This window comes from Papio anubis, chromosome 3 (genome assembly GCF_008728515.1).
Source record: "Papio anubis isolate 15944 chromosome 3, Panubis1.0, whole genome shotgun sequence".
NCBI lineage: Eukaryota > Metazoa > Chordata > Mammalia > Primates > Cercopithecidae > Papio > Papio anubis.
The window spans coordinates 132,264,164-132,288,892 of NC_044978.1; the positions used below are offsets into that span (position 1 = coordinate 132,264,164).

A 24,729-nucleotide genomic window follows, 5' to 3' on the forward strand; every position below is an offset into this window, starting at 1 on the left:
CCTGGACAACAGAGTGAGACTCTGTAACTATAAAAAACAAAAACAGACAAACTTGGCTATCTACCTCAATCCATCAATCACCCTCACGCCTTTGAACTTGACATCACTCCTAATCTTAGTTTTAAAAGTATAAGAGAGGAATAGTAAAGCATTCAAAACAAAAATGAAACCTACATATTTATTTGTTTATTTATTTATTTGAGATGGAGTTTTTGCTCTGTTGCCCGGGCTGGAGTGCAATGGCGCAATCTTGACTCACTGCAACCTCCGCCTCCCAGGTTCAATCAATTCTCCTTCCTCAGCCTCCCCAGTAGCTGGGATTACAGACACCCACCACCACGCCTGGCTAATTTTTGCATTTTTTGGTCGAGATGAGGTTTCACCATGTTGGCCAAGCTGGTCTCTAACTCTTGACCTCAGGTGACCCATCTGCCTTGGCCTCCCAAAGTGCTAGGATTACAGGCTTGAGCCACTGTGCCTGGCCAAAACCTGCATCTTTAGAAGGTCATTTTTGTGCGTTAGTTTTCCTTTGCCTGTTGGTTTGGAAATTCTCCATGTTCCTAAAGGTAGCTTCCACATTTCTGTTCCACGAACTGATTAGAAAAAGCAAGATGGTTTCCCACTTTAGTTGCCTCCCTTTGGTTCCTCACCTCTCAGACAACAAACAGCATGTTGTAGTCTTTCCTGTGATGTTTTTCCTTCTTTTACCTAACTTCCCTTGAAAAAAAAAAATCGAAATATTTATTTAGCACTTTTTTCAAAGGGTAATTCCTGATTAATATAGGCAGAAAAACTCAAGATTTATCTTCTTCTATTCCCAAAAAGGTAAGAAGATGTGAATATTTATATTGGGCCCTCTCCCTCCTCATACACTTTTACCTACAGCTTAAAGAAAAAAAAGTCAACTCAAAAAACAGTTGAAGGTATATACTACATCAACTTTTTCTTTTGTTTCTGCCACAAAATTCCATGTCATTCTTAAGATTCAGTATTTTTCTCACATCCTATTACTTTATATACAAATTGCCATATTGCAATTTTTAATCTATTTCCTCATCTGGCTGATGATCACTGGGTCTCCACTGTAAGAAAATTGCTCCTAGTTTGTCAAGAGTCCTTAAAAATAATATATCAATAATTTAAAACTGGTGAAAGAGCTATGCAAGATTGTTCCCTTTAGTTTTATATTACTCCAAAATATACATATGTACACATACCCACACATATAACAAATTTACATAGCTTGCAGAAATGAACTACAGATATAATTCCAAACACACATTTAGAAATTCATATTTTAACAGCAAACTTACATGCAGATAAAGAGAAGTATAGTTTTATACTTCCTAAGTTACACAGCAAGCTGAAATGGAGAATGTTTTAATGTTCATTTTAGATTTATTCTTTCTCCTAAGTCTTAGAAAATGAGCAAAAAGGAGACCTAAAACTCAAGCTATGTCTATAGCAGTATCAGTCAATGTAGTATTTTTACTAACAAATTATTCAATTGCTTACTCTATACAAAAAGTGATATACACATACTATAATACTATATACAAAACTCTGTTTTGTATATAGTATTGTATATACAAAATAGAGTTAGAGATAACAAATGAGAACTTTATACAAAATACTTGATTACGTCAGTATTTCACTTTTGGCCAGAAGACTCAGCCTGTGCATTCTTTTCTGATATTAAGGAAGTCACATTTTTATAGTATTCTTAACTACAGAAAAATAGGAATGAATGGAGGGGAGGGCTGATGACAGCTGAAATACATATTTATAAATATGTATACAATTTAGTAATGTCATATCATGTAAATTAATTTCTTTTCTTTCTTTCTTTTTTTTTGGGGGGGATGGAGTTTTGCTCTTGTCGCCCAGGCTGGAGTGCAATGGTGTGATCTGAGCTCACTGCAACCTCCGTCTCCCGGGTTGAAGCGATTCTCCTTCCTCAGCCTCCTGAGTAGCTGGGATTACAGGTGCCCGCCACCACGCCCAGCTAATCTTTTTTTTTCCATTAGAGACAGGGTTTCACCACTTTGGCCAGGCTGGTCTTGAATTCCTGACCTCAGGTGATCTGCCCACCTTGGCCTCCCAAAGTGCTGGGATCACAGGCATGAGCCACTGCGCCCAGTCAAATTGATTTCTTTTGCACAGTTACTTTCATCAGTAAGTGGTCCAGAATACAAAATATGGTAACAGAGAACTGTTTTCATACTTATTTCTTGGTACAGTTATTAAAAATAAAAACTTTCATTTTAGGATTAGCAAAGTCTAGAAAAAAAATTTTTTTAAATTTGGAGATCACATATTGAATAGCTGTCAAAATTCAAACTGACTAGTTTTGAAGAACTTCAAAAACGTGTTCAAATGAATAAAGAACAAAAATGATCAAAAGAAAACCATAGCTGCCTAAGAGTCTTAAAAATTATTAATGTGACACTCTCATCTCTCACCAAGTGTATCCAAACCACTTCTCATTTGCTCTTTCCATTTAAAGACTCACAGTAGCTTCACTACACATATATTTACACTGAACATGTACAGCTGACCATAAATATGATGAGCATTTATGAAAAAACTAAGTGGTTTACACTGACTTGTGCGCTGATCTAGTGAGTCAGGAGACATTTTTGAGTTTATCAGTTTCTTGACATGCTCAGTGAAAAACTGTTGCACAGAAACTCAAAGTCCCAGCTGGTAATCAGGCCCATCGTCCACTGGAGGCAAAGCTTCTGCTGAATGAGAAGTTGATTTCAGAGTTCTTATATTTTCCCCAGGCACCAAAAGGCACTACTACTGCAGTACTGTTATCCTCAGTACCGTACTGTATTGCCTGCAAGGTTTGGCAGGAAGAAAGAGAAAAACATTGGAAATCACAGTCTATACAAAGAGAAATCAGCCTTTCCTTCCCTTGGAAATACCCTTCCCCTAGAAAGTCAAACTGGTCTTATGTGCAGTCACTAACCTACTTATTTCACAATGGTTTGTGATTTTCACCCTGTATTAATGCCCACAAGGATTATTAAATTGCACATTGAATAACAGATGACCCAAAACAACCGTATTAACTACATTCTGCTATAGCAATTTTGGCAACAGAAACGCCAGTGGACTAAGGTGCATTGGTACGCAGCTCCTGAAAATGAAGACACATGTAAAGCATTTAGTGTAGGGAGTAACGCATGGTAAGGACTTGATAATTGTTAGCTCTTACCAGCAATTCAATTCCCTTTAGGGAAATTTACCCTAACAGAATAAAAACCTTGGAAATTGAAAGACAAAAAAACTAGTCATAATCATAAGAGAAATACAAATGGCTAATAAGCCTATGCAAATAGCTAACTCCACTAACAAAGAAAAAAGACATAAATTTCTACACTAAAATTTGATTTTTCCATCTATTGAATATCGAATTGGTAAAAAAAAATATGGCAAGAATTTGGAGAAACAAACTATAGAACATGCTAGTGTAAACTGGTACAGTATTTCTGGAGGAGAATTTGGCAAACTTATTAAATGCTCTAGAACACTGTGTATTATTTCATCTGGAAATTTTATTTATTTATTGAGACAGGGTCTTGTTCTGTCACCCAGGCTGGAGTGCAGTGGCACGATCTTGGCTCACTGCAGCCTCAACCTCCCAGGCTCAGGTGATCTTCCCACCTCAGCCCTCCAAGTAGCTGATACCACAGGCATGTACCACCATGCCCAGCTAAGTATGAAAAATATTTTTTTTGGAGAGACTGGGTCTCGCCATGTTGCCCGAGCTGGTCTTGAACTCCTGGGCTCAGGCAATCTTCCCATCTCAGGCTCCCAAAGTGCTGGGATTACAGGTCTAAGCCACCATACCTGGCCTGAAAATTTTATCTCTAAGGGCTCAAGCAATCCTCCCACCTCATCCTCCTTCATACCTGGGACTAAACATGCATGCCACTGCACCTGGATACTATTTCTAAGAATTAAACCTATTGCCTGAAGGAAACAGATATGCAAAAATAGACATCAGAATGTTTATTACAGTGCTTCCTCTATAGTATGGAAAAAATAAACATAAACTAAATCTCTTGACCAGAGGAAATGTCAAATGAACTATGTATAAGAATAAAATGGAACACTATGCATTCACTACAAATTTCATTACCTTTGTGAATTAGAATGCAAATATCTGCAGGACAGGCAGCTGAAATTAGGAAAGAAGTGTTCATCCATGAAATTGGGCCTATTTCCTCAATTTCATGAACACCCTCTTTAGCACAGGTGAAGGCAGTAACCAAATGAATAATTCATGTATTATAATCATGTTTGCCCATCTAAGCAAATAATACTTTTAAAGTAAGGTCTATTATCTTAATTTGGGAAATGCAAAAATAGCTGCTGAATTAAAACATATCTCTAATACTTTAAATAACACAAAGCATAGTTTATGTTTTCTTTACTGGATATTACCCAGCTTTCTTCTAATTTTAGTTCTGACTGACACACAACCTCATCCCTATTTCTTTTTGTATTTTGGTTTATCTTTTCCACACACCCATTCTGAATAACCAGAAGGTGACTATGCTATATCCTCAAATTGGGTATTTGCTTGGAGCACTCTAGTTTAAAGGCCAAGCGGCTGGACTTGGGAACCTAGTTGTCTGGGTTTGAAGTCCAGTTCTGCAATTTAATAGTTTTGTGATTTAATAGTTCAGTGATAACTCTGTAGCCTCTGTCCTGTTTTCCTCATTTGTGAAAAGGGACAATAATAGCTCCAACCTAATAGGATTATTGTGATGATTACAATATATGTAATTGTACATACTGTACATTACATACAGTAATGAGTTAATACATATGAATACTGTCTGACACATAGCAAGTGATACATTAGTTTACTATTATTATAGTTTACTATTGCCATTACTATCATTTCAAGATATGTACAAAGCCAAAGAATAAACAAAACACATTTCCTTGGCATATTAAAATTTTAACTTGGGGAAATAATAAAAAATTTTATAATTGGAAATATTATGGAATCAAGTGTAAAATTCACTGCAACACTCAAAAGCTAAAACACAATGCCTGGACTGTCCTTTCCTTCTCCTTGGGACTTTTTCAGGCAGAAGCTCTGAGTCACCTGTTCAGTCACCGCATGGGCTGCTTCGTTGGGATCATGGCACTGATTGACAAAGTCACAAATCTCTTGACTATTCACCATGAAGTTAATTCCATCTGTCGTGAGGACCAGGAAGCTGTCATCAGCATGATGTAACTGCAATCAGAACCAAATGCCTATGATTATAAGCTAGACTCTGCCTCAAAGATTTTATCTGTTTTGCTAAGTGGTCATCTGCAGAAGAGCTGATATGGTTTGACTGTGTCCCCACCCGAATCTCATCTTGAATTATCGCTACCATAATTCCCATGTGTTGTGGGAGGGACCTGGTGGGAGGTAACTGAATCATGGTGGTGGGTCTTTCCCATGCTGTTTTCATAACAGTGAAGAAGTCTCACGAGATCTGATGGATTTATAAAGGGTAGTTCAGGTGCACATGCTCTCTTTGCCTGCCACCATGTAAGACATGATTTTGCTCCTCTTTTTTCTCTTTTGTTTTGTTTTGTTTTTTTTTTTTTTTTTTTTTTGAGACAGAGTCTTGCTCTGTTGCCCAGGCTGGAGTGCAGTGGTGTGATCTCGGCTCACTGCAAGCTCCGCCTCCCGGGTTCATGCCATTCTTCTGCCTCAGCCTCCCGAGTAGCTGGGACTACAGGCGCCCGCCACCACGCCCGGCTAATTTTTTGTATTTTTAGTAGAGACAGAGTTCACTGTGTTAGCCAGGATGGTCTCTATCTCCTGACCTCGTGATCCACCCGCCTCGGGCTCCCAAAGTGCTGGGATTACAGGCCTGAGCCACTGCGCCCGGCTGACTTTGCTCCTCTTTCACGGAACTTCCACCATGATTGTGTGGCCTCCCCAGCCATGCGGAACTGTGAACCCATTAAACCTCTTTCCTTTATAGATTACCCAGTCTCGAGTATATCTTTATTAGCAGTGCGAGGACAGACTAATACATAGGCAAACAGTGAAAATGCAAAGCCTACACAATGGGCAAAAGTAGTAACATTTAGAATTAACCAACAAGGATAAAGCTAATATTTAGTTAGTAAAATACAAATAGCAGTTAAAAGCAGAAAGTAAAGGGTAAAGAAGTTGCAATCCTCTGAAATCCCATCACCAGAGGTAATCACTCCTAACAATTTAGCAAACACCCTTCAAGATATCTTGATTTAATTTCATAATTTAACATCGCAAAGGGAGAATCCAGATAGCCCAATGCTGAGAGGTAGCTCAATGTAATGGTTATGAGTGCTGTCTCTAAGGCCAGGTTTCTAGGATTTGAATCCTGCCTCTGTTACCTGGTTGGGTGAGTAGAGGTGCATTGACCTCTGCATGCTTTAGATTTTCCTTGAAAAATGGGGATAGTAGTACTTATTTTGAACAGAGCCTAGCACATAGTAAACTCTGCCTAAGTATCTGTTAGATAAAATGAAGTGGGATATATATAAGACACGAAGTGGGATATCTAGAGATTTGAAACCCTTCATGCAATTAATTAACAAGCGTTTGCTGCCAGTTTTGGACGCCTACACTATACTGTGCTAGGGACTATTATGGCTCAGGAGTTTGAGAGAAGTGTCAGCTCATGGACTGGGTGTGTGTTGGGGTGCAGTTCAGGACAATGAGGACACTGATTACTAGCATGCAAAGGATGCCACAGAAGTAGAGATGGGTGATTATTTGGCTTAGTGGAAAAGGGAAGTCAGGGCAGCTTCCAAGTGGAGGTGATGCTGATTGATTGGGTGCAGGTGGTGCTGGCTGGGTGCAGGTGATGACTGATTGGGTGCAGGTGATACTGATTGATTGGGTGCAGGTGATGCTGATTGATTGGGTGCAGGTGATGCTGATTGATTGGGTGCAGGTGATGCTGGGTGACTGGGTGCAGGTGATGTTGGCTGATTGGGTGCAGGTGGTGCTGGCTGGGTGCAGGTGATGCTGCTTGCGTGCAGGTGATGCTGGCTGATTGGGTGCAGGTGATGCTGGCTGATTGGGTGCAAGTGATGCTGATTGATTGGGTGCAGGTGATGCTGGTTGATTGGGTGCAGGTGAGGAAGAACAGCAGACCATTCCACCAGGAGAATTCCATAGCTGGGGTGAAACAAAAACCTGACACTTCATACTGAGGGAAACCAAAATATTTTTCCCCCAAGTATTGAAGATTGCTAAAGTCAAGTCACTGAAAAGGCAGGGGTACAACTCCTCAGCCTCTACTTGCCCAGTGGCAGGACATCAATCCTTCTTTACTGAAGACAGCACTTGTTTACCGGTCCAGAGAAGGAACCAGCAGGCACCAGGAAAATCTGGGAACAGGTTTTACTATCTCCCCACATTTTCCTGACTTTTAAAAGACTGAAACTGTTCTCTTCTTTATCTTGTCACTATGCAGGATTTATGGCTCTTTATTTAAATACAATTTAAGCAAAGCTCCTAAGCCACTGCCTTGAGAGAGAAATACTTTTCACTGAGGACTTTCCCCGCACAATGGGTACAGCATGCGCAAATGTCTGTTTGTTGTTGTTGTAATTAATCTGACTTTTATTTTCAAGAAAGTGTCTCAACTAAGAACCACCTAAAAAGGGGGAAAAAAAGAATTTGTTTTGTCCTCTACAATATATTAGGCCAGAATAATAGCATCTTATTTTACCTGAAAAGTTTTTTGATCCTTCCATAAATTTAAAAATCATATAAAAATGATTTTTTAAATCATTTATTTGACAAATCAAATCTTCCCTTTTAAAAATCATTTGGCTTCAGTTAAGGCTTCCAAAAAGATGCAGCAGAGACATTCCTATATTCACTCTCTGCAGGTTTATCAAGTGTTTGCAGGTCCTTTCTTACCTTAATCCTCTTAGTTTCGGGTTCCGCTATGACACCGCTGGTTTTAAGGTCCAAATCTCCAATACTTCTTGTCATTGCAAGCCTGCCATTTACGTGAGGCTGCCCCAAACTATTCCAAGCTACAAAACCACCACATTTCTTGATCCTGTTAAAAGTTAAATGACAATGATATGATATGTAGAGAACCCTTTGGAAGGCTGAGGCGGGCGGATCACGAGGTCAGGAAATCAAGACCATCCTGGCTAACATGGTGAAATCCCGTCTCTACTAAAACACAAAAAGTTAGCTGGGTGTGATGGCTGGCACCTGAAGTCCCAGCTACTCGGTAGGCTGAGGCATGAGAATGGCGTGAACCCGGGAGGCCGAGCTTGCAGTGAGCCGAGATCCGGCCACTGCACTCCAGCCTGGGCGACAGAGTGAGACTCCATCTCCTCCATCTCCAAAAAAAAAAAAAAAAGAAAACCAAGTCACTGTTAAACTTAACCATGACATTGGTTTAAAAACTATTATGAACTAAAAACATCATCCACATAGAATGATATGATGGATCAGTGGTGGTAGTACCTTTCTTTTTCATCTTTTCTTTCTGGAGTATGGTCAATGGTCAGCTTCATGGGTTTTCCTTTTCTACACAAAATAGCCCGGCTGTCCCCAACGCTGGCTACAACCAGTTCAATACCATCTCGCAATAGGGCTACTGTTGCAGTAGTCCCAGAGGTCAGAAGAGTTGCTACGAGTATTATGAACAAAAGAGTACAAGTTAGTGACAGTCAAATGATTGGATATGGAATTTTTATTACAAAATAAAACACAAGCATGATAAACTAATGCTGGAATAGATCATTCTAATTTAACTAGAGCTAAGCAAATAAAATGCAAATGAACTATGTAAGTAACAGCATGCAGAGAAACAAGTATTTAATTCAGTAACAAGGCTCCATGCAAACAGAAAGGTTGCTAACCTAACTTGGCAAACACTGCATCACTATCTACAAATGGCCTCTATTCATACCAAGTAGAGCTGACTTGAACTTATAACAACACCTTAATGGATATCTGGTGTCCGGACTGAAAGTACTAAAATTTAATTACGTTGACTATGATGGTGGGATGACTTAGGTCTACTTGAGCCCACTGAGGCAAGCTGACTTTTCCATAGTCTATGGATTTAGAAGGTTTTCTCTTCCATTTTTTACTCCTATCCTGTGAACATATTATCAGTTAGTAGGCTAAGTGAGATATGCCAAGGGTATATCATTTGCATATTCTACCTCTGTATGCTTCTAAAACTGTTTTAATTTTATAAATGTTCATCACAAAATCCTAAAATAGTTACAGGCTCACATTCTTTTCTGTTTATCTTTGTCCTCCCTAGACATGAAACAAAGTTACAACCATCATTACAGGAGCAGAAAATCTGGGCGGGGAGGGGAGGGGAAGGTGGAGAATGAAGTTCATTCTAGTTTCTCATAAACTTGGTGTAGTTAATACTCCTAACTCCAGGAAGTTCTAATACAAAGAGACAGTCTTCAAACGCAGGGCAGTACTGCCAGCTGCAACTCTTGGAGTCCTGCTTAGGCCCAGAGCATCCCACGAATATGAATTTTCTCTAATAACAAATAAAATTAATTGTTACTAGGCTTGAGGTCACCACTGTTTTCTCCGTCAAACTCAGACTGCATTTCTGCATCTTCCTTTGATTTCTTCTAACAGTGTCTGCCCTAAGTTCTTTATCATTTGTTAAAAATTGTTAATTTGCATTGAGCCTTGTCAAAAGTGAGAATATTGTGAAATTATGGGCTAAAAAATAAAACAAAGTAGAAGAAATTGGAAAAGATAACTTATTTAAAGCAGGTATTGTCTTTAGTAATACTCTTAACTCTTTAAAACATTCCAAAGATGACTTTGATTTTAAAAGTAGATTTAGGAAAAACGAAGTGCTACTGATTTGACTGATTAAGACTCAATCTTTCCAAGTTTTTTTTTTTTCTCCCAAAAAGATAATTTTGAAAACTTTATCAGTAATGCATTGGAAGGAGATATATACATAAATAGATTTTTCCAATCAGTATATTAAAATGCCTGCTTTAATCAGAAAAGTAAGATGGAAAAGCATGAATAAACTCTACTTAATCTTTTATAGTCATGCTGAACTTTCTTGAGAAATAACATTTATAGTTGCACTATCTTTCCATTTTTCTCTTGATTTTGGAACTGTTGTGCCAATGTAATATTTCTGCAATGCTGAAAGACATATTTGTCCACCATATAACATAAATGTTTTAGCATAAGTATTAGTGATATTTATATTACAAACGTTAACTCTTAACTTTAAATTACCCAAACGACTATACAGCAGTGGAGTCTTTACAGTTTGACTAGCTATAAATTTCAAATGATTTAAAGAGCCAAGTAAGGGAACACAGGCATTTATTCAGATGCTACCTGTCCTGGGAATTTAACATTCCTTCCCTTTGTTTAAACCATCTGCAATAGCTTTCTTAAAAATGGTTTATTATTGGCCACAGTAAAAGAGTTAAAATTTCATAAGTAAAAGTTTACTTATTTAGGTTTGTAATTCATGGCTATCACCTAGGAATTTTAAGAGTTTTGAGTTTTTACCAACCCAACTTCACAGTTCCAAAATCCCAGGATTTATAGGAAAGGCTTCAAAACTAACTGTCAATTCTGATTTGCTAAGCATTTAAGAATGTAAATATTGAATCAGCATTCATTTTCATTTAACATTTAACATGGAAGTAAAAATTCTCACTTTTTGCCCTAACAACAAAACTAGAAAACTAAGACATCTTTCAATAAGTTCTTAACACTCACTGGACAATTTCTACTGCAAGTCATCTCAACTAATGGGACAAAGAGATGTGGGAACCTTCCCGTAGTCCAGGCTAGGAACCGCTGGACTCCTTCACCTGAGACAAAATTAAGCAGATCTCTGTTTCCACTGAAGCCCAGCATATAGTGTCCACGGGCTCCAGGTCTAGAGCTGCTGACCAGGCACAGTTCTCTGCCACAAATAACACGCACAGAGGCAAATAGGAATTTCACCCAGGAATTGTGCTCAAACATTACAAACCTGCAACACAAGGGAGAGCAGAGAAAGAGCTGCAAAATAAGGGAAGGGTTTTTTATTTTGGTGAAAATTTAACTAGCAAATTATATAATATTCCAGGAGATGCCAAATCAATTATTCCAAAACTCAATTTGTTCCAGTTGATGGTATTTTGTAGTTGAGTCTATTTTTTCATCACAGGGTAACATTTCTTTCTTAATTTTGTGGTTTCTAAGGTTGAAAAAACTGTATAAAAATGTATCTGTACCAAGACACACAAATGGTGACACAGACATACATTTAACACACTCACAAAAACACTCATGCATATACACATTCACTGAAATAGTTGGTCTTAAACACAGTAAATCACTACCTTTACTGAGTTAAAAAAAAATGCACTGTAAATTTGTTTGGTAGCAATATCAGAATTGTCTCAATAATAGAAAGGTAAATCTACAGTTACAGCATGGAAGAATTTGTATCTGACAAACAGGATGTAAACTACAGTATACCACCAAATTACTGGGACTTAAATATATATCCAGAAGAAATCAAAGCACCTGCTATACCAGATACAAGGAGTAATGCATTTATTAATGGTGCTTAATGCAGAGATTTAGCACCTAGAAGGCAGTTTTGAGTAGAATGATTAATTTAAATTCATTGTTTAAATAAAGGCTAGTGAGACTCAAGTTTATAATTTTATATAATTCACAAAATGGGTATTTCTGCAGCTCTCTCTTTCCCCCAGTGTTGCAGGTCGACACATCAAAAGAAAAATGATCAAGATTTTGAATGCCAACATAAAGAGCAAAAGCTATATTTTTCAAAGTATAATGACCCCTAGTAATTACTCAATTGTATAAATAATACTATGTATAAACCAATACAGTTTCAATATTTATTAAAAATGGGCGTTCTAGACTCATGACTCATGAACACCAAAATCACAGTAATGAGCTGAAGCAGTAGCAGCACAATAAGAACATCTCATCAACACTCTCCCTATTTGTTCTTCTTTTGACTGTCCCGGCATAGGGGATTCAAAAATGCTGTGTTTACAGCCCTGGTTCTTTTGTAGTTTAATTCTTTCATAAAGAGGTCACAGGATATGAGGAACATAAAAGTTTCTGGTGAGACTCATAATGCCATCAATGTCCCCCACTCTGAATGTCAGAGCGAGTCTTCTCTTTTTGTTCCATTTGTCCCTTTCGGAACTTTGTTGCTTTCAAAGTTTAAGCAATCTGGAAACACTCTGAAGAGCTTATAGGAAATACAGAATTATAACCTAATTTTCTACCATCTAGTTTGTTCTAAGTGGCTATCTGTTTATAAACAACAGACTGGTGGGATATCATCCGGATTTACTGGCTGCTTTTATTAATTGTAAAAGTAGACAATACTGGTATAAATTGAATTTAAAAAATTAAAAGATGGTGATGAAATTTGCTACTGATAACTAAGGACAGGTTTAAAATGCTTTAACAAAAAAGCAATAAAAATAGCTGACAATTTCTTAAGGGCAAGGGAATCTTGTTCTTGCCATTTCTTGATAAGTGGCATTTTGATTTTATTCTTTTCAAAATATCCCCAGCTACAACAGTAAATTATTTTATTCTACTCAAACGATAAGCTTTTATTATATTTTACAGATCAGTCATCCAGGACATGCTGCATCTGTGGTTGGCATCGTCTCATTTTTGAAAGGACTGAATGCACATAAAAGTCTCTGGCCCACGCTGAACTTGCACATGCTTGGGAGAGAAGAGCTCTCACTAAGCGTAACTTGAATGTGAAATTGCTTGGGCAACAGCAGTGCCGGGCAACAGCAGTGCCAGGCAACAGCAGTGCCATTCAACAGTAAATATTTTAAATGTTAATAAGACAATTTGAAGTTCTTTATGTAGCTGTAACAGCTTTGGAATTGAAGTTGAGAAGAGACAAGAATGTTTTAATTTCACTTAAGGAAGTTAATATGGTATTGATACAGGAGCTAGAAATAAATTATTTAGGCAGATAGTAAGGGTAAAGGAGTCCTTGGCAAGGCTTCCTTTGTAACAAAAAGCAGCCTCCAAACCATTTCTTTTCTAACAAAGAGCAACCTGAAAAATTGAGCTACAAACATAAATAAGCAAGCTGGAAGCTTGCGCAGGTGAATGCCAGCAGCTGTGCCAATAGAAAAGGACTACCTGGGCTGGGAGTGATGGCTCACGCTGGTTATCCCAGCACTTAGGGAGGCTGAGGCGGATGGATCACCCGAGGTCAGGAGTTAGATTCCAGCCTGACCAACATGGCAAAACCCTGTCTCTACTAAAAATACAAAAATTAGCCAGGCGTGGTGGCAGGCGCCTGTAATCCCAGGTACTCTGGAGGCTGAGGCAGGGGAATCACTTGAACCTGGGAGATGGAGGTTGCAGTGAGCTGAGACTGCGCCATTGCACACTAGCCTGGGAGACTAGAGTGAAACCCTGTCTCGGAAAAAAAAAAAAAAAAAAAAGAAAGAAAGTAAAAGAAAAGGGCTACCTGGGGCCAAGTATGTTCAATATGCTCCATCTTCCCTTTTCTTTGTCACCATGTGTACAGTAAAGAAATGGGCAACATGGCACTGGCCAGGTAGAGAACCCATCTGCATAAAAAAAGATTAGGGTGGGTGTGGCCAGATTATTGAACGCTCTGCAAATTGCACACCTAGCCCTAACCAGTTTTTTGTGTGCTATGCAAATGACATACCTAGCCCTAACCAGTTTTTCATGTACTATGCAAGTGGCACATCTGGTCCAACCAATCTTTTGTGCCCTATGTAAATCAGACACTGCCTCCTCAAGCTCACCCATAAAGCCTACTGTACTTCACCATGGACTAGAAATCTGTTTGGGGCCCCTCTCTTTGAGGAGAGAGCTTTTCTCTTTCTTTCACCTATTAAGTCTCCACTCTTAACCTCACTCCTTGTGTGTCCTCGTCCTTGATTTCCTTGGCATGAGACAATGAAAGTCAAGTATTACGTCAGACAAACAATGCTGCTTCAGTAGGACTGAGGGGCGCGCCTCTCTTTTATACCTAAAATCTCAACATTAGTGATTCACTTCTATGGTTTAACTAAGCCTTTTTCAGGTGTCTGCTAATTAAAATTCAAATCCACCCAGGAGTGACAGCTCATTAAAATGCATATATTTTATTAATAATTTGATTAAATCAGCTATATGATAATCAAAGAAAAAATTACAGTGACTTCAGTGAGAAAGAGTAGGCAGTGGAGATCTCAGTTCAATCCAAATAATTATTGAGTACCTGCCAGGTTCTATGCAGGGTGCTGCACACTGGAGATTCAAAAATGAATAAGCCACAGTCCTTCACCTCACAGGAAGGGTTCAAGAGGAGGGGAAAGGGGTTAATACTAAAAGAGAAAAGATGAAAGAAACTGGAGAGGGTAAACTGCACTTACTACAAAATTTTGTTTCACTGGCACTGGTCCTATCTATATACATAGGCTGAAAAGAATATTATCCACTCTTATAATACTGATACTGCTTCAGTTCTTGCTAAAAACCAAAGTTTTAAACTTAAATAATAACTTTGAAATATAAAATGACATTTTAAAATATCCACAAATTGAACAGTTACACAACATATGGCATTCTATCTTTAGTGGCTTTAATGTATTTGATAAAACAGGCCCTAAATATCAAAAGACAATTTTTGCCATCTTTGAAGGCTTTGGCAACTTATTAAGAATAAAATTTTTAAATGTTCTCAAAACACTAATTTTTAAAAAACACAGACCAATAAGAATATATACAAAATAAGATTTAATAACAAAATAAAATTTTAATAACAATTTAACAAAATAAGATTTAATAACAATATTATAATAGACTTTTTCTTGTAGTACACACTAAGAGCACCATCCTGTCTTGCTCCATTATACTTTCAAACAAATTACCATTATAAGAAAAATCCATTTTAAAATATCTTAAGAATGTTCTGGGATCATTACCTCAAAGCATATGACAGAGGAATTAAATTAAATAATGAATTTTAATTTCTTTATTACAAATGAATTAATTTTATTAAGAATAAAAAATATGGAATGCTTCCTGCACTTGTGTGCCATCCTTACACAAGGACCATGCTGATCTCTGTATCATTCCAATTTTAGTGTATGTGCTGCTAAAGTCAGCATATGAATTACACTTTTGTGATTAATTTCTTTACACGGCTGTTTAATTGTTTTTGTGACAGAGGTATCTTTAGAAAGTTTATTTTAAGATAGGCAAGTTAATAAAATTTTTTAAGTTCAAAATTCTATTGAGTTATACTTTATTCAACAATAAAAGGAGTCCTGTCATATTTTACATCAAGTCAATCACTGTTTGGTTTAAGCATCTACATTGACTAGATACTTTTAAAAAAGGCTGATGGCACCGAGAAGGTCAGTGTTTTTGGTTGGTGGTCACATGCCTGGGATAAATTTGGACATTCTTATCCAAAAACCTTGCCAAGTAAGCTGCAGCTATTTACAGAACAGCTGGGGCACACCACTGGCACTACAGTCAATAAACATTGTGGGGTGAGACATAGCCAGACTCACAGCCAACTTGGTTAATATGAAATAAGAGCGTACCAAAATTCAGGAAGTAATAAAAATAAAACTGTAAGAAAACATTCTATTTCCTCTTCTCCTTCATGTGTTTTAACTATTTGGAACAAGAGCTAAATCTTATGCATAAAGTTTACCTCTTTCAACTTCTGTCTTCTTAAAGGTAAGGATCCAGTTGAAAGAAAAAAAAAAATTCCAAAGGAATGAGAGAAAAGAAAATGGGCCTAAATAATCTACAAACTGGAAAACATATCCCTGAACAGAGTGGACTGTAATGCTTTCCTGAGGACTGTGATAGTAAGGTTCTCAAAAAAACCTCAGGAAAAATCTCAAGATGGCAAATAGAGCCATCCCAGAGTTACTTTCTCCTTTCCTCATGAGAGGAGAGAGAGAATGCTGGTTGTCAGGAAAATCTCAGTCCTAACTCTGAACTGACCTTGACCATTCTAATCTTCAGTTCCTTCACTATGAAATGCAGAGAATCTCTATCCTTATGTATTCCAACTGAAGACTGTGAAAATGACATTTCTGTGGTGCATGTGGTTTTTTGTTTTTTGTGTTTTTTTTAGAAAAGGATGAACCAAATATAGATCAAGATTACTGCATGATTCATTTTCAAATCATTTACAAGGTTACATGCACACATTCATTTCGCTGGTACAGAAATTTTCAGGGTTAAATTTAACAGCAAAAGATTTGAGGCTAGCTAACTAGAAAACATTTGCTGTATTTTCCTGAAATTGCTTTGATAAATTTAGTCAAAACCAGAAACATTTCACTTTCAAAATTTAAGGACATGCAGTATACACAAAATTTTAAATTCAGCTAGCATGCCCTTATGCTGAAAATATCACTAGTTACCAGAGGAAAGCTGCAAGATTGAGCTTTACAAGAAGTGACAGAAAAATATTTTCCTTCTAATTATCCAAATTAGTGCATATTAACCATTGTCTTTTTCTATTTAGGACCTATTTGCAATTTTCTTCTTGTTGGACAATGACTATCCTAGCTAGATGTGATTACCCTGTAGTGTATTTCAGCACTTGGTCACCAGATCCATCTAAAAAAAACAAAAACCCAAAACAAAACTCATAGTATGGGCATTTTGTCCATAAAATGAGCAAACAGATTAAACATTTTTTAAATCTTTTAAAAACTAAAGTACAACATCAGAACTGTTTTGGGGCTTCTCTTTCTGAAGAACTCTCCAATATATTTCATTTAAAAGTGAGGTATTAACATTAATTTGGATTCCCAATGGCATTTAATGTGAATCTTCATATAAACTCATTTCTATATAAATCCTTACAAACAATTGTACATTAAAATCCCCTCCCCCAGAGGACTTAAATTGTTGCCTTTTTACTCCTCCCCCACCCTACATACTCCCTAGGACCCAAGAAATGTGACAGTTTTACATACCATCAGCAGACAGGCGGGCATGACTCGAAAAGGCTTTATCTATTTCTAGAAAAGCCAAGATCAACACAGTTTCCAAGTTCTTCTCCTTAGGAAGCAAATCGCTTTGTGGGGAGGAAAAAAAAGAGCCTCAAATAATCATTTTACAATAGGTTTCTCTCCTCACTGTTACTCTAGCTAGCAGTCATTCCACACAATGGGCCTCATGATTTTCCAGTCAAATGCTGAAGACTTACTGGCTAAGGAATACTTATTGAGAATCCACTAAGTATCAGGCACTGTGATAAGCTTTTAAGGGCACAAAAATCAAAGTCCAAGTCCTTGTCCTTGAATAATTAATCCTCAGTACCACAACTCTGAGAGGTCAAGAGTTCCTTCCTATTATGAGTTCTTTCGTGGAATGAGGTATACACAGGAAGTCAAGAAATGGTCACTGGGAAGTCAAATATAGTCACATGGTCATAACTCCATCACATGTTCTCCCTCTTTCGATTTTAGCAGTAATGTGATCCTCAAAAATGCATTAATAATAGTTGAAGTAAATAAACTGAAGAGCTCCAAAATGCCTGCATTAAATGCATTTTTTCCACACTAATGCCAATCATCCAAAGCTATTTTCAACAAGTCAAGTATTCAAAGCTATTCACACCACTTGAAACAGTAATTACCATTCACTGAGGCACTTAGACGTCCTACACTGATAGGAGTAAATGCTTCTCATAGGTTATCTTGTGTACATTATGCCACTTCACTTAAAATAATCACAAATTAAGTGCTATAAATTTTGGTTAATGCTTTCCCCAGGGGAGTTGTTAAAACCTGCATTTCTGAAATTGTGATAACCATAAGAAATAAATGGCACACTTAACTACTGCTCATTCATGAAGCAGCAGCATGCAATCACTCAAGTAACTATGTTTACCCTGGAAGCCTCAGTCAAAGGGTGAAAGTTTAAGTAGGAAGCATGGGGGAACTGCAAAGTCAGGAGTTAAAGTCATTGTACATACATAATACATTTCTCCATGTGGGTATGACAGAAATCAGCTGCTGCAGGTCCACCGTGTCCATCATACACTGCAAAGTACAGGACCTCATCTGTCAGCTGAGCGAAGTCAAATCGATCTTCATTCTCTTTCCGTTTGCCAATCTGTGAGGCGCACCCCACGTTTTCCAAGCTGATTTTGGGAATTGGCTTGCCATACTTAATGCTGGGTGGCAGCAGAATTGGCTCATCAATGCGGTTATCCCAGATCCCAAAATTGTCCCAGGTAGCTGGACTCCCACTACCGTCTGGGTCAAACCGAGAACACCTAGGCTCTGAAGTGGAGCTGTGGCACGTGGGTGTCACCCGCCTGTCGTCCTGCAGCAGGCGGGAGCTTAGCAGCACTCTCCTTCTCACCTGGTTCCCACCACTTCTGACCAAAGTAATTAAGGCAGCTGTTGACATAACTCAGCTCCAAAGGACTCAGTGATGAGGGAAAGGTCAATGGAACAATAATGGAATGTCTTCAAGAAAAATGATGCAAGTTGCAGGGGACAGAGGGAGAGAGGGGGAGAGGAGGAGAAGAAAAGGGGGAGGGAGAGAGAGAGACCATCAGAAATTTTGAATATAACTGATATGTCATCAAATATTACCAAAAATGAAGGTCATAAAGGATTTGACAGAAAACACATATATTTATGTTCTATATTGGGTAGGCATCCAATAGCCTACTTCTAAGAACAGTGGATCAAAAATGAATCGATTTTCCTACCCCATTCACAGCATTTAAATTCTATTAAAATTTGATGGTGTGCACGTATACAGAACATGTGTCTCTTAAACTTGAACCTGCAATCACTTGTTAAAATGTAGGTTCTGACCCAGTGGCTATGAGGTGGAGTCATTCTGCATTTCTAACTAATACCCTGGTGATACGGAAGCTGCTTGTCTGCAAGTTACACTTCCAGTAGCAAGGACACAGAATTTAGGTATAAATAAATATACTTCCCTTCATTAACTCTATTGCTTTCAAGAAAAGGTAGGGGTAAATATTAACAATAGCAACAAAGTCTCTTCAGGAAAAAATAACAGGCTAACAGAATACTTAAAATAGTTCTGTTTCCAAAGAATGGCCAAGTTTTAGCAAAAACATAATCTAGGATAAATCTAAGTTTTATTTTAAGATTTCTCAACCTACTAAACTTTACATACTATATTACTATGGTAAATATAAATTGGTGTGCAAACACCCCAGAGGCACAAAGATAAGCCAGTTTCAATGCTCCCCTTCCTGGTAGACTCTCTCACTAGGAGGGTGTGTGGGTGTGATCTCAGGAACCTGGCAGCACTGCATTTGTGACTAGCAGCCCTGATTTCTGAACAAGTGAACTATGTATTTACATTCACAACTGCAGCTCTCCTTTCCCCAACCCTAGCAACCCACCAACACTCGAGACTACACTTCTTTGAAACTATTACTTTATACCCCCATTTCTGGACTCCACCCCGAAACTCAATCCTAAAGCCTCTCTTGGCATTACAGGGTGTTATTCCTACCTGAATGGGAAATTCCTACCCCACTGCAGGTAAGGTTATTTCTGGGAATTTTCCATACAAATAAAAAATCTGTCTCCATAGGATTCTGTTCTATTACTTTATTCATTTAAAATCAACTTAAAAAGGTGGCAGAATACTAAGATTTGATGATGTTGGTGGATGGTCTACAGATGTTATATTATTCTCAATCCTATGTTTGTATTATTTCACAATAAAAAATGAACTTGAAAAAATGTATCTTTCCAAAAGGTATAAACATACACAAATGAAACCCAGCTTGAGTGCAGTTATGAGGAAATGCACTACAGATTTCAAACAATTACTTTCAAGTGAATTTTTGGAAATCAGTCTAGCTATGTATAGGGAAGGCCATTACTTCTTTTGGTGGGTAAAACAGGCAAAAGAAAGAATAAGGTTCCAAAGAACATCCTTAGACATTTATTTGTTTTAATTTCTTGTAGAGATGGGTTCTCACTTTGTTGTCCAGTCTGCTCTTGAACTCCTGGCTTCAAGTGATCCTCCCACCTCAGCCTTCCAAAGAATTGGAATTACAAGCATGCACCAGAGAGCCTGGCCTCAATCTTTAGATATTTAAGCAATAAAAAATATATGAGCTCTGCCACCACAGAATTTAGAATAAAGATGGCCACCAAAACAGTAATGTATCATCAAAGACTTAGGAAGTCACCCCTTCTTGGCCTTTTGGCCAAGATCCTGCATATAAGGCTGAAATTCATTTCCTTATAAGACAACATTGGTGGGGGGTTGGAGAGTGGCAGAGACACAGCATCTCTGGTTATTAAAGAGAAGTAACATGGCTAGACTTGTACAGGCTAGACCTGTATAGGCTCATATCTGTAACCCCAGCACTTTGAGAGCCCGAGGCAGGCAAATCACTTGAGGCCAGTAGTTGGAGACCAGCCATTGACAACCTTGCAAAACCCCGTCTCCACTAAAAATACAAAAATTAGCTAGGCATGGTTCCGCATGCCTATAGTCCCAGCTACTCAGGGGACTGAGGTGGGAGAATTGCTTGAGCCCAGGAATTTGAGACTATCCTGGGCAACATAGTGAAACCCCATCTCTACAAAAATGAGGCGGACGGATTGCTTGAGCCTGGGAGGTGGAGGCTGCAGTGAGCCAAGATCACACCAGTGCACTCCAGCCTGGGCGATGGAGCAAGACGCTGTCTATTTAAAAAAAGAAAAAGAGAGTGAGAGAGAGAAATAACACATTCCATTGCAAGAGATGTTTGTTCTTTTGCTTCTAATTGAGAGCTAGATCTTATTCAGCAACAATTATGGATTCAAGCCAGCAATGGTGTGTTAAAAAAAAAATTTATAAAACCAATTATGTTAACTACAGGTGATGAATTGAGATTTCAAACTGTAATACAATCTACCAGGTAATAGACGTACTAATTATTTGGCGATAATTCCCAAAGCAGTTTTATATCATATAGGGAAAAAAAAGAAATTTAAATAAATACATTTATTAGAAAATATTCATATTTGAAGAGTTAACTTGAGATTAGCAAAATACTATTGTTTTGGCTTCAGTCTGAAAGGAGATATGCCATATTCAGCCTCAGGCTACTTTGCAGTCATGCACCTACTTTAAACCAGAGTTCTGGAATTACAAATAAATAAATATTAAGGTTTTTCTGCAGCCCTTCTAGTATATTCTTGCCTTTTTATCTCCTTTTATCCTCCCCCCAATTTTTTTTTTTTAATAATAAAGTAGAACTGCATTCTAACAGAGAACAAATATCAACTGGAAACATTTTTAAGAAATGAGATAAAATGCAAATTGAGCACTTTCTGTAAGGTTAAAAACCTGCATATTTTAAAATCAATCATCAACCTGGCATCCTTCCTCGTGTATTGTTTCTATAATCATCTCAGAAAGCAGGCAGTCATAGGAAAACACCTACTTTAAGACATATTATTGACAGAGATGAAATATGACCCAGATATATAGCTAGTTCATAAAAAAACAAACAAACAAAAAAAACAGGTCAGCATCGCTTAGGTAAACAAGAGATGTTATGAAGTGACTCCATGTCCTTTTCCATCTGCAATGTAACTAAATCATACCAATCCCCTCCATATTCCCTAAGAAACAATTCAAAGGCAGCTGGAGTTCCCAAAGTAAAAAACAACTTTGAATTAAACCTGCACATTAAGAAAACTTTCCTCCTCTAGAGCTTCAAAATCGGGATCTGCCATCATAGACCCCACAGCTCTGCTGATGCCCATAGAAATGACTATGCTTTGACGAGCAAGGCAAGGGTAGTAGAACTTGTGATGTGAAAAACGAAAACCTTAAGGAAAAAAAAAAGCAATCAGTGTTCTCTACAACAAAAGAGTGGAGAACAAATTAGCAAACATCTAAGAATTGTCTTTGTCAGTTCAGCAATTAAAAATTGGAATGAGTTCATTATTCTGCAAACTAAGAGAGAGAAGGAATCTTTTCAAGTAAGCAGGGGAGATTTAGCTCAATCTTTTAATGGGAAAACATGGCTACTTTATTTTTATAAACCATTTTAACATTATATTCAATCTTTGGAAGTCAAGTCATCCAAGAGGAAAGCACTGTCTCTGGCAGGAAGGTGTACTGGATTTGAGTTAAACTGTTCTTGTACGTTAAAAGCAGGTCAAAAGGGCAGTTAAAGCACATGCTAACATTATTCGGGAGTTCTAAACTTCTGAAACCTGCTTAGATTTTATCCCTCTAGAAAAAATATTTTAAGAAAGCATTCCTATCTGCCCATTATGAAGTGGCACTTAGGTATCTACAACTTCCACAATGAGAACACAGCCATTTTAAATATTCTTAAACCAAGTATTTACTTATCGACCTTTTTAGAAAATCAATTAAAGCATCCCAGTGAATTCAAATAGTATGGAAATTTCCAGAATGTGTTTCAGCTAATTTGGACCCCAATACCTTCTTTATCAATACCCTGCTAGGAGGAAGGGAAAGAAAATTTACTGCTTTACCTGAGGGAAAAAAAGAAAAAAACAATAAAAACTCCGAAGGACTCCCCTTAGGTTTAATGTGAATATTTCTATGTCCAGATATGTGACTGGAGAAAAGTGCTGAAATGTGACCAGAGAAAAGTACTTAGTATTCTATTCCCATAGATATCTTTTCAGACACATTAGTAAATATGCATACAAGCCACAGACTGTATCCCAAACCTGTAACTTTATAATGCCTTTGAGAACTTTCCTTCACAGTCTATTATGTCACTAGCCACTCTCCTCTCTTGTTTCCTCGTCTCTAAGGACTCCAGTCAAGGAAGTTGCCTGGGTGATTAGCAGTAATGACTAAGGTTGCAAGAAAAAATCATTAGCGAGAACTCACTACTCAAATATTATAACTAAAGTATTCTATCAGGCACACACACTCACACATGCTGCTCTTCTTCCTGTCACGGCTGCTTAACTAGAATACCACGGACCATGGCTGTTTTTCTTTTTCTTTCTGTGACAGGGTCTCGCTCTGTCGCCCAGACTGGAGTGCAGTGGTGCGATCTCGGCTCACTGCAGCCTCGACCACCCAGGCTCAAGCGATCCTCCCACCTCAACATCCGGGGCTGGGACCACAGGCACATGCCACCACGCCCGGGTAATTTTTTGTATTTTTTTGTAGAGCCGAAGGTTTCGCTATGTTGCCCAGGCTGGTCTCGAACTCCTCGGCTCAAGCCCGCTTTGGCCTCCCAAAGTGCTGGGAGCCACTGCGCCCGGCCTCATTGCTCTTTTTCATGGTCAGTGTAATCTGTCACTTGAGTCGCCCATTCTGAAACCTAAGGACCACTTCATTCCTCTGCCCTGACGGAAGGAACCTAAGAGGCCATGCTGCACGTTAATAGTGGGAGGCTCAGAAAAGCCAGTGGAGCTTTAGAGACTGCAAATTCCCTGGCTACTTCCACCTGGAACTTCTTTGTCACCTCCGATGAATTCTCTCATCTACAGAAAGCGGCTGCTGAAAAAGACATCACCAGCTACAAGGCCTTGAGTACTACAATGCTCCCCGCACAAAGTAAAACCCAAGTCTTCGGATGAAAACCAGTCGGGGCTGTGCATCCTTCCCGATGCCAGACCACCTGAAAAGCTCACCTGTGGACAGCTCAGGATCCTGGGCTCGGCTCGCTGGCCCTGACAGGCTAGTGGCCAGGGTGGCACACGGCGGGAAGAACACACGCCCGGCTGCCTGCCTGCGAAGCCCTGCAGATGGTTGGGCTCCCTAGGCACCTTCCGCCGCCAGGTCTCCGCCTCCCAACCTCCCTCTGGGCGTACCGAGCCCGTTGTCGCCACGTTTCCCTCGCCCGGGTGGCGACGCGGCGCCCACCCCGTAGCATCCTCGCTTCCGGAGCCTGGGGCAAGGGTCTCCAGTCCCGGCCCACCGACCCTGCCCTGCTGGCGCCGCGCTGGCCCTCCAGCCTGCGGCCACATTCTAGGCCAAGCGCAGTCTGGGCTGCAGCCAAGCTGGGCCCCGCCCCACCCCGACTAGCTGCTCCTGACCTCCAAAGGGAAGAAAGCGGCGCTCTGAGAACCCAGAGAGACCGCCGGCCAAGCACCGACTCGGGGGGCGGGGGAACGGAAACCGACGTCTCCCCTTCGCCCTCCCGGGAAACCCTTCTCCGTTTACTCTCCATTCCGCGACCGCCAATAAAGAACAGAATACACGGTTAGCAGAAATAAATGAATTGCACTCTCTAGGCTCTTACCTCTGGATGGCTATGTCCCTGAAAAATGTTTTAATTAGCTAACGGAGGGCGGGGAAAGGGCTTTCTAGGTCGGTAAATAAGAGTGCCTTCTCCGTTGTCTCGGATCTCCGAAGCAAGCAGTCAAAGCGGCCACTGCCTGGCCTGCTGGAAATTCTCGAAAATTTTTGTCCCGCAGTTGACCAGATGGAGAGGGAGAAGTCTGTTCCCGCTGACTGACAGCAGATCCAGCCAGTCGGCGCTAGGCGAGACGGTTGGCCAGCTGCCTGGGCCCTCGATCGCAGCCAATCACAGATGCCGGTGGGAACGAGCCTCCCCGCGGCTGCTATTTGACTTCGCAGTCTTCTAGCTGCGTGGCGGAACGACATCGCCCTGGGCCAGTGGTGGCTCGCGGCGGCGCCCCGCCTTCCCGAGGTTGGCTCCC

General features: G+C 39.2%; 1 protein-coding gene and 1 non-coding gene across 3 annotated transcripts; both read right to left on the reverse strand.

Annotated features, from left to right (window-relative positions):
• Nucleotides 1–2,015: 2,015 nt before the first annotated feature.
• Nucleotides 2,016–24,729, reverse strand: PPM1K (protein phosphatase, Mg2+/Mn2+ dependent 1K). 2 transcript variants are annotated; one of them, XM_003898945.4, is made up of 7 exons: nucleotides 24,309–24,729; nucleotides 18,042–18,540; nucleotides 17,038–17,138; nucleotides 8,510–8,675; nucleotides 7,946–8,090; nucleotides 5,129–5,263; nucleotides 2,016–2,842 (listed from the first exon to the last, which is right to left on the reverse strand). In XM_003898945.4, exons 2-7 carry the CDS (start codon nucleotides 18,479–18,481, stop codon nucleotides 2,711–2,713), a joined length of 1,119 nt encoding a protein of 372 aa, XP_003898994.2. In that variant the 5' UTR covers nucleotides 18,482–18,540; nucleotides 24,309–24,729; the 3' UTR covers nucleotides 2,016–2,710. The 2 variants fall into 2 exon arrangements, with proteins under 2 accessions (XP_003898994.2, XP_009205423.2); XM_009207159.2 differs by lacking the exon at nucleotides 24,309–24,729 and adding an exon at nucleotides 23,698–24,159.
• On the reverse strand, nucleotides 15,095–15,198 carry LOC116274274. The gene has a single exon (XR_004182908.1). It is a non-coding gene; the product is annotated as a U6 spliceosomal RNA (small nuclear RNA).

Bases quoted from the DNA above. Each gene is read 5' to 3' on its own strand.
- PPM1K (XM_003898945.4), bottom strand. From the start codon at position 18,481: ATGTCAACAGCTGCCTTAATTACTTTGGTCAGAAGTGGTGGGAACCAG. The intron at 8,091-8,509 runs GTACTACCACCA...AACTTTTAACAG, and splicing joins AGAAAAGATGAAAAAGAAAG to GATCAAGAAATGTGGTGGTT. The intron at 2,843-5,128 runs GTGACTCAGAGC...CAAACCTTGCAG, and splicing joins CCCATGCGGTGACTGAACAG to GCAATACAGTACGGTACTGA.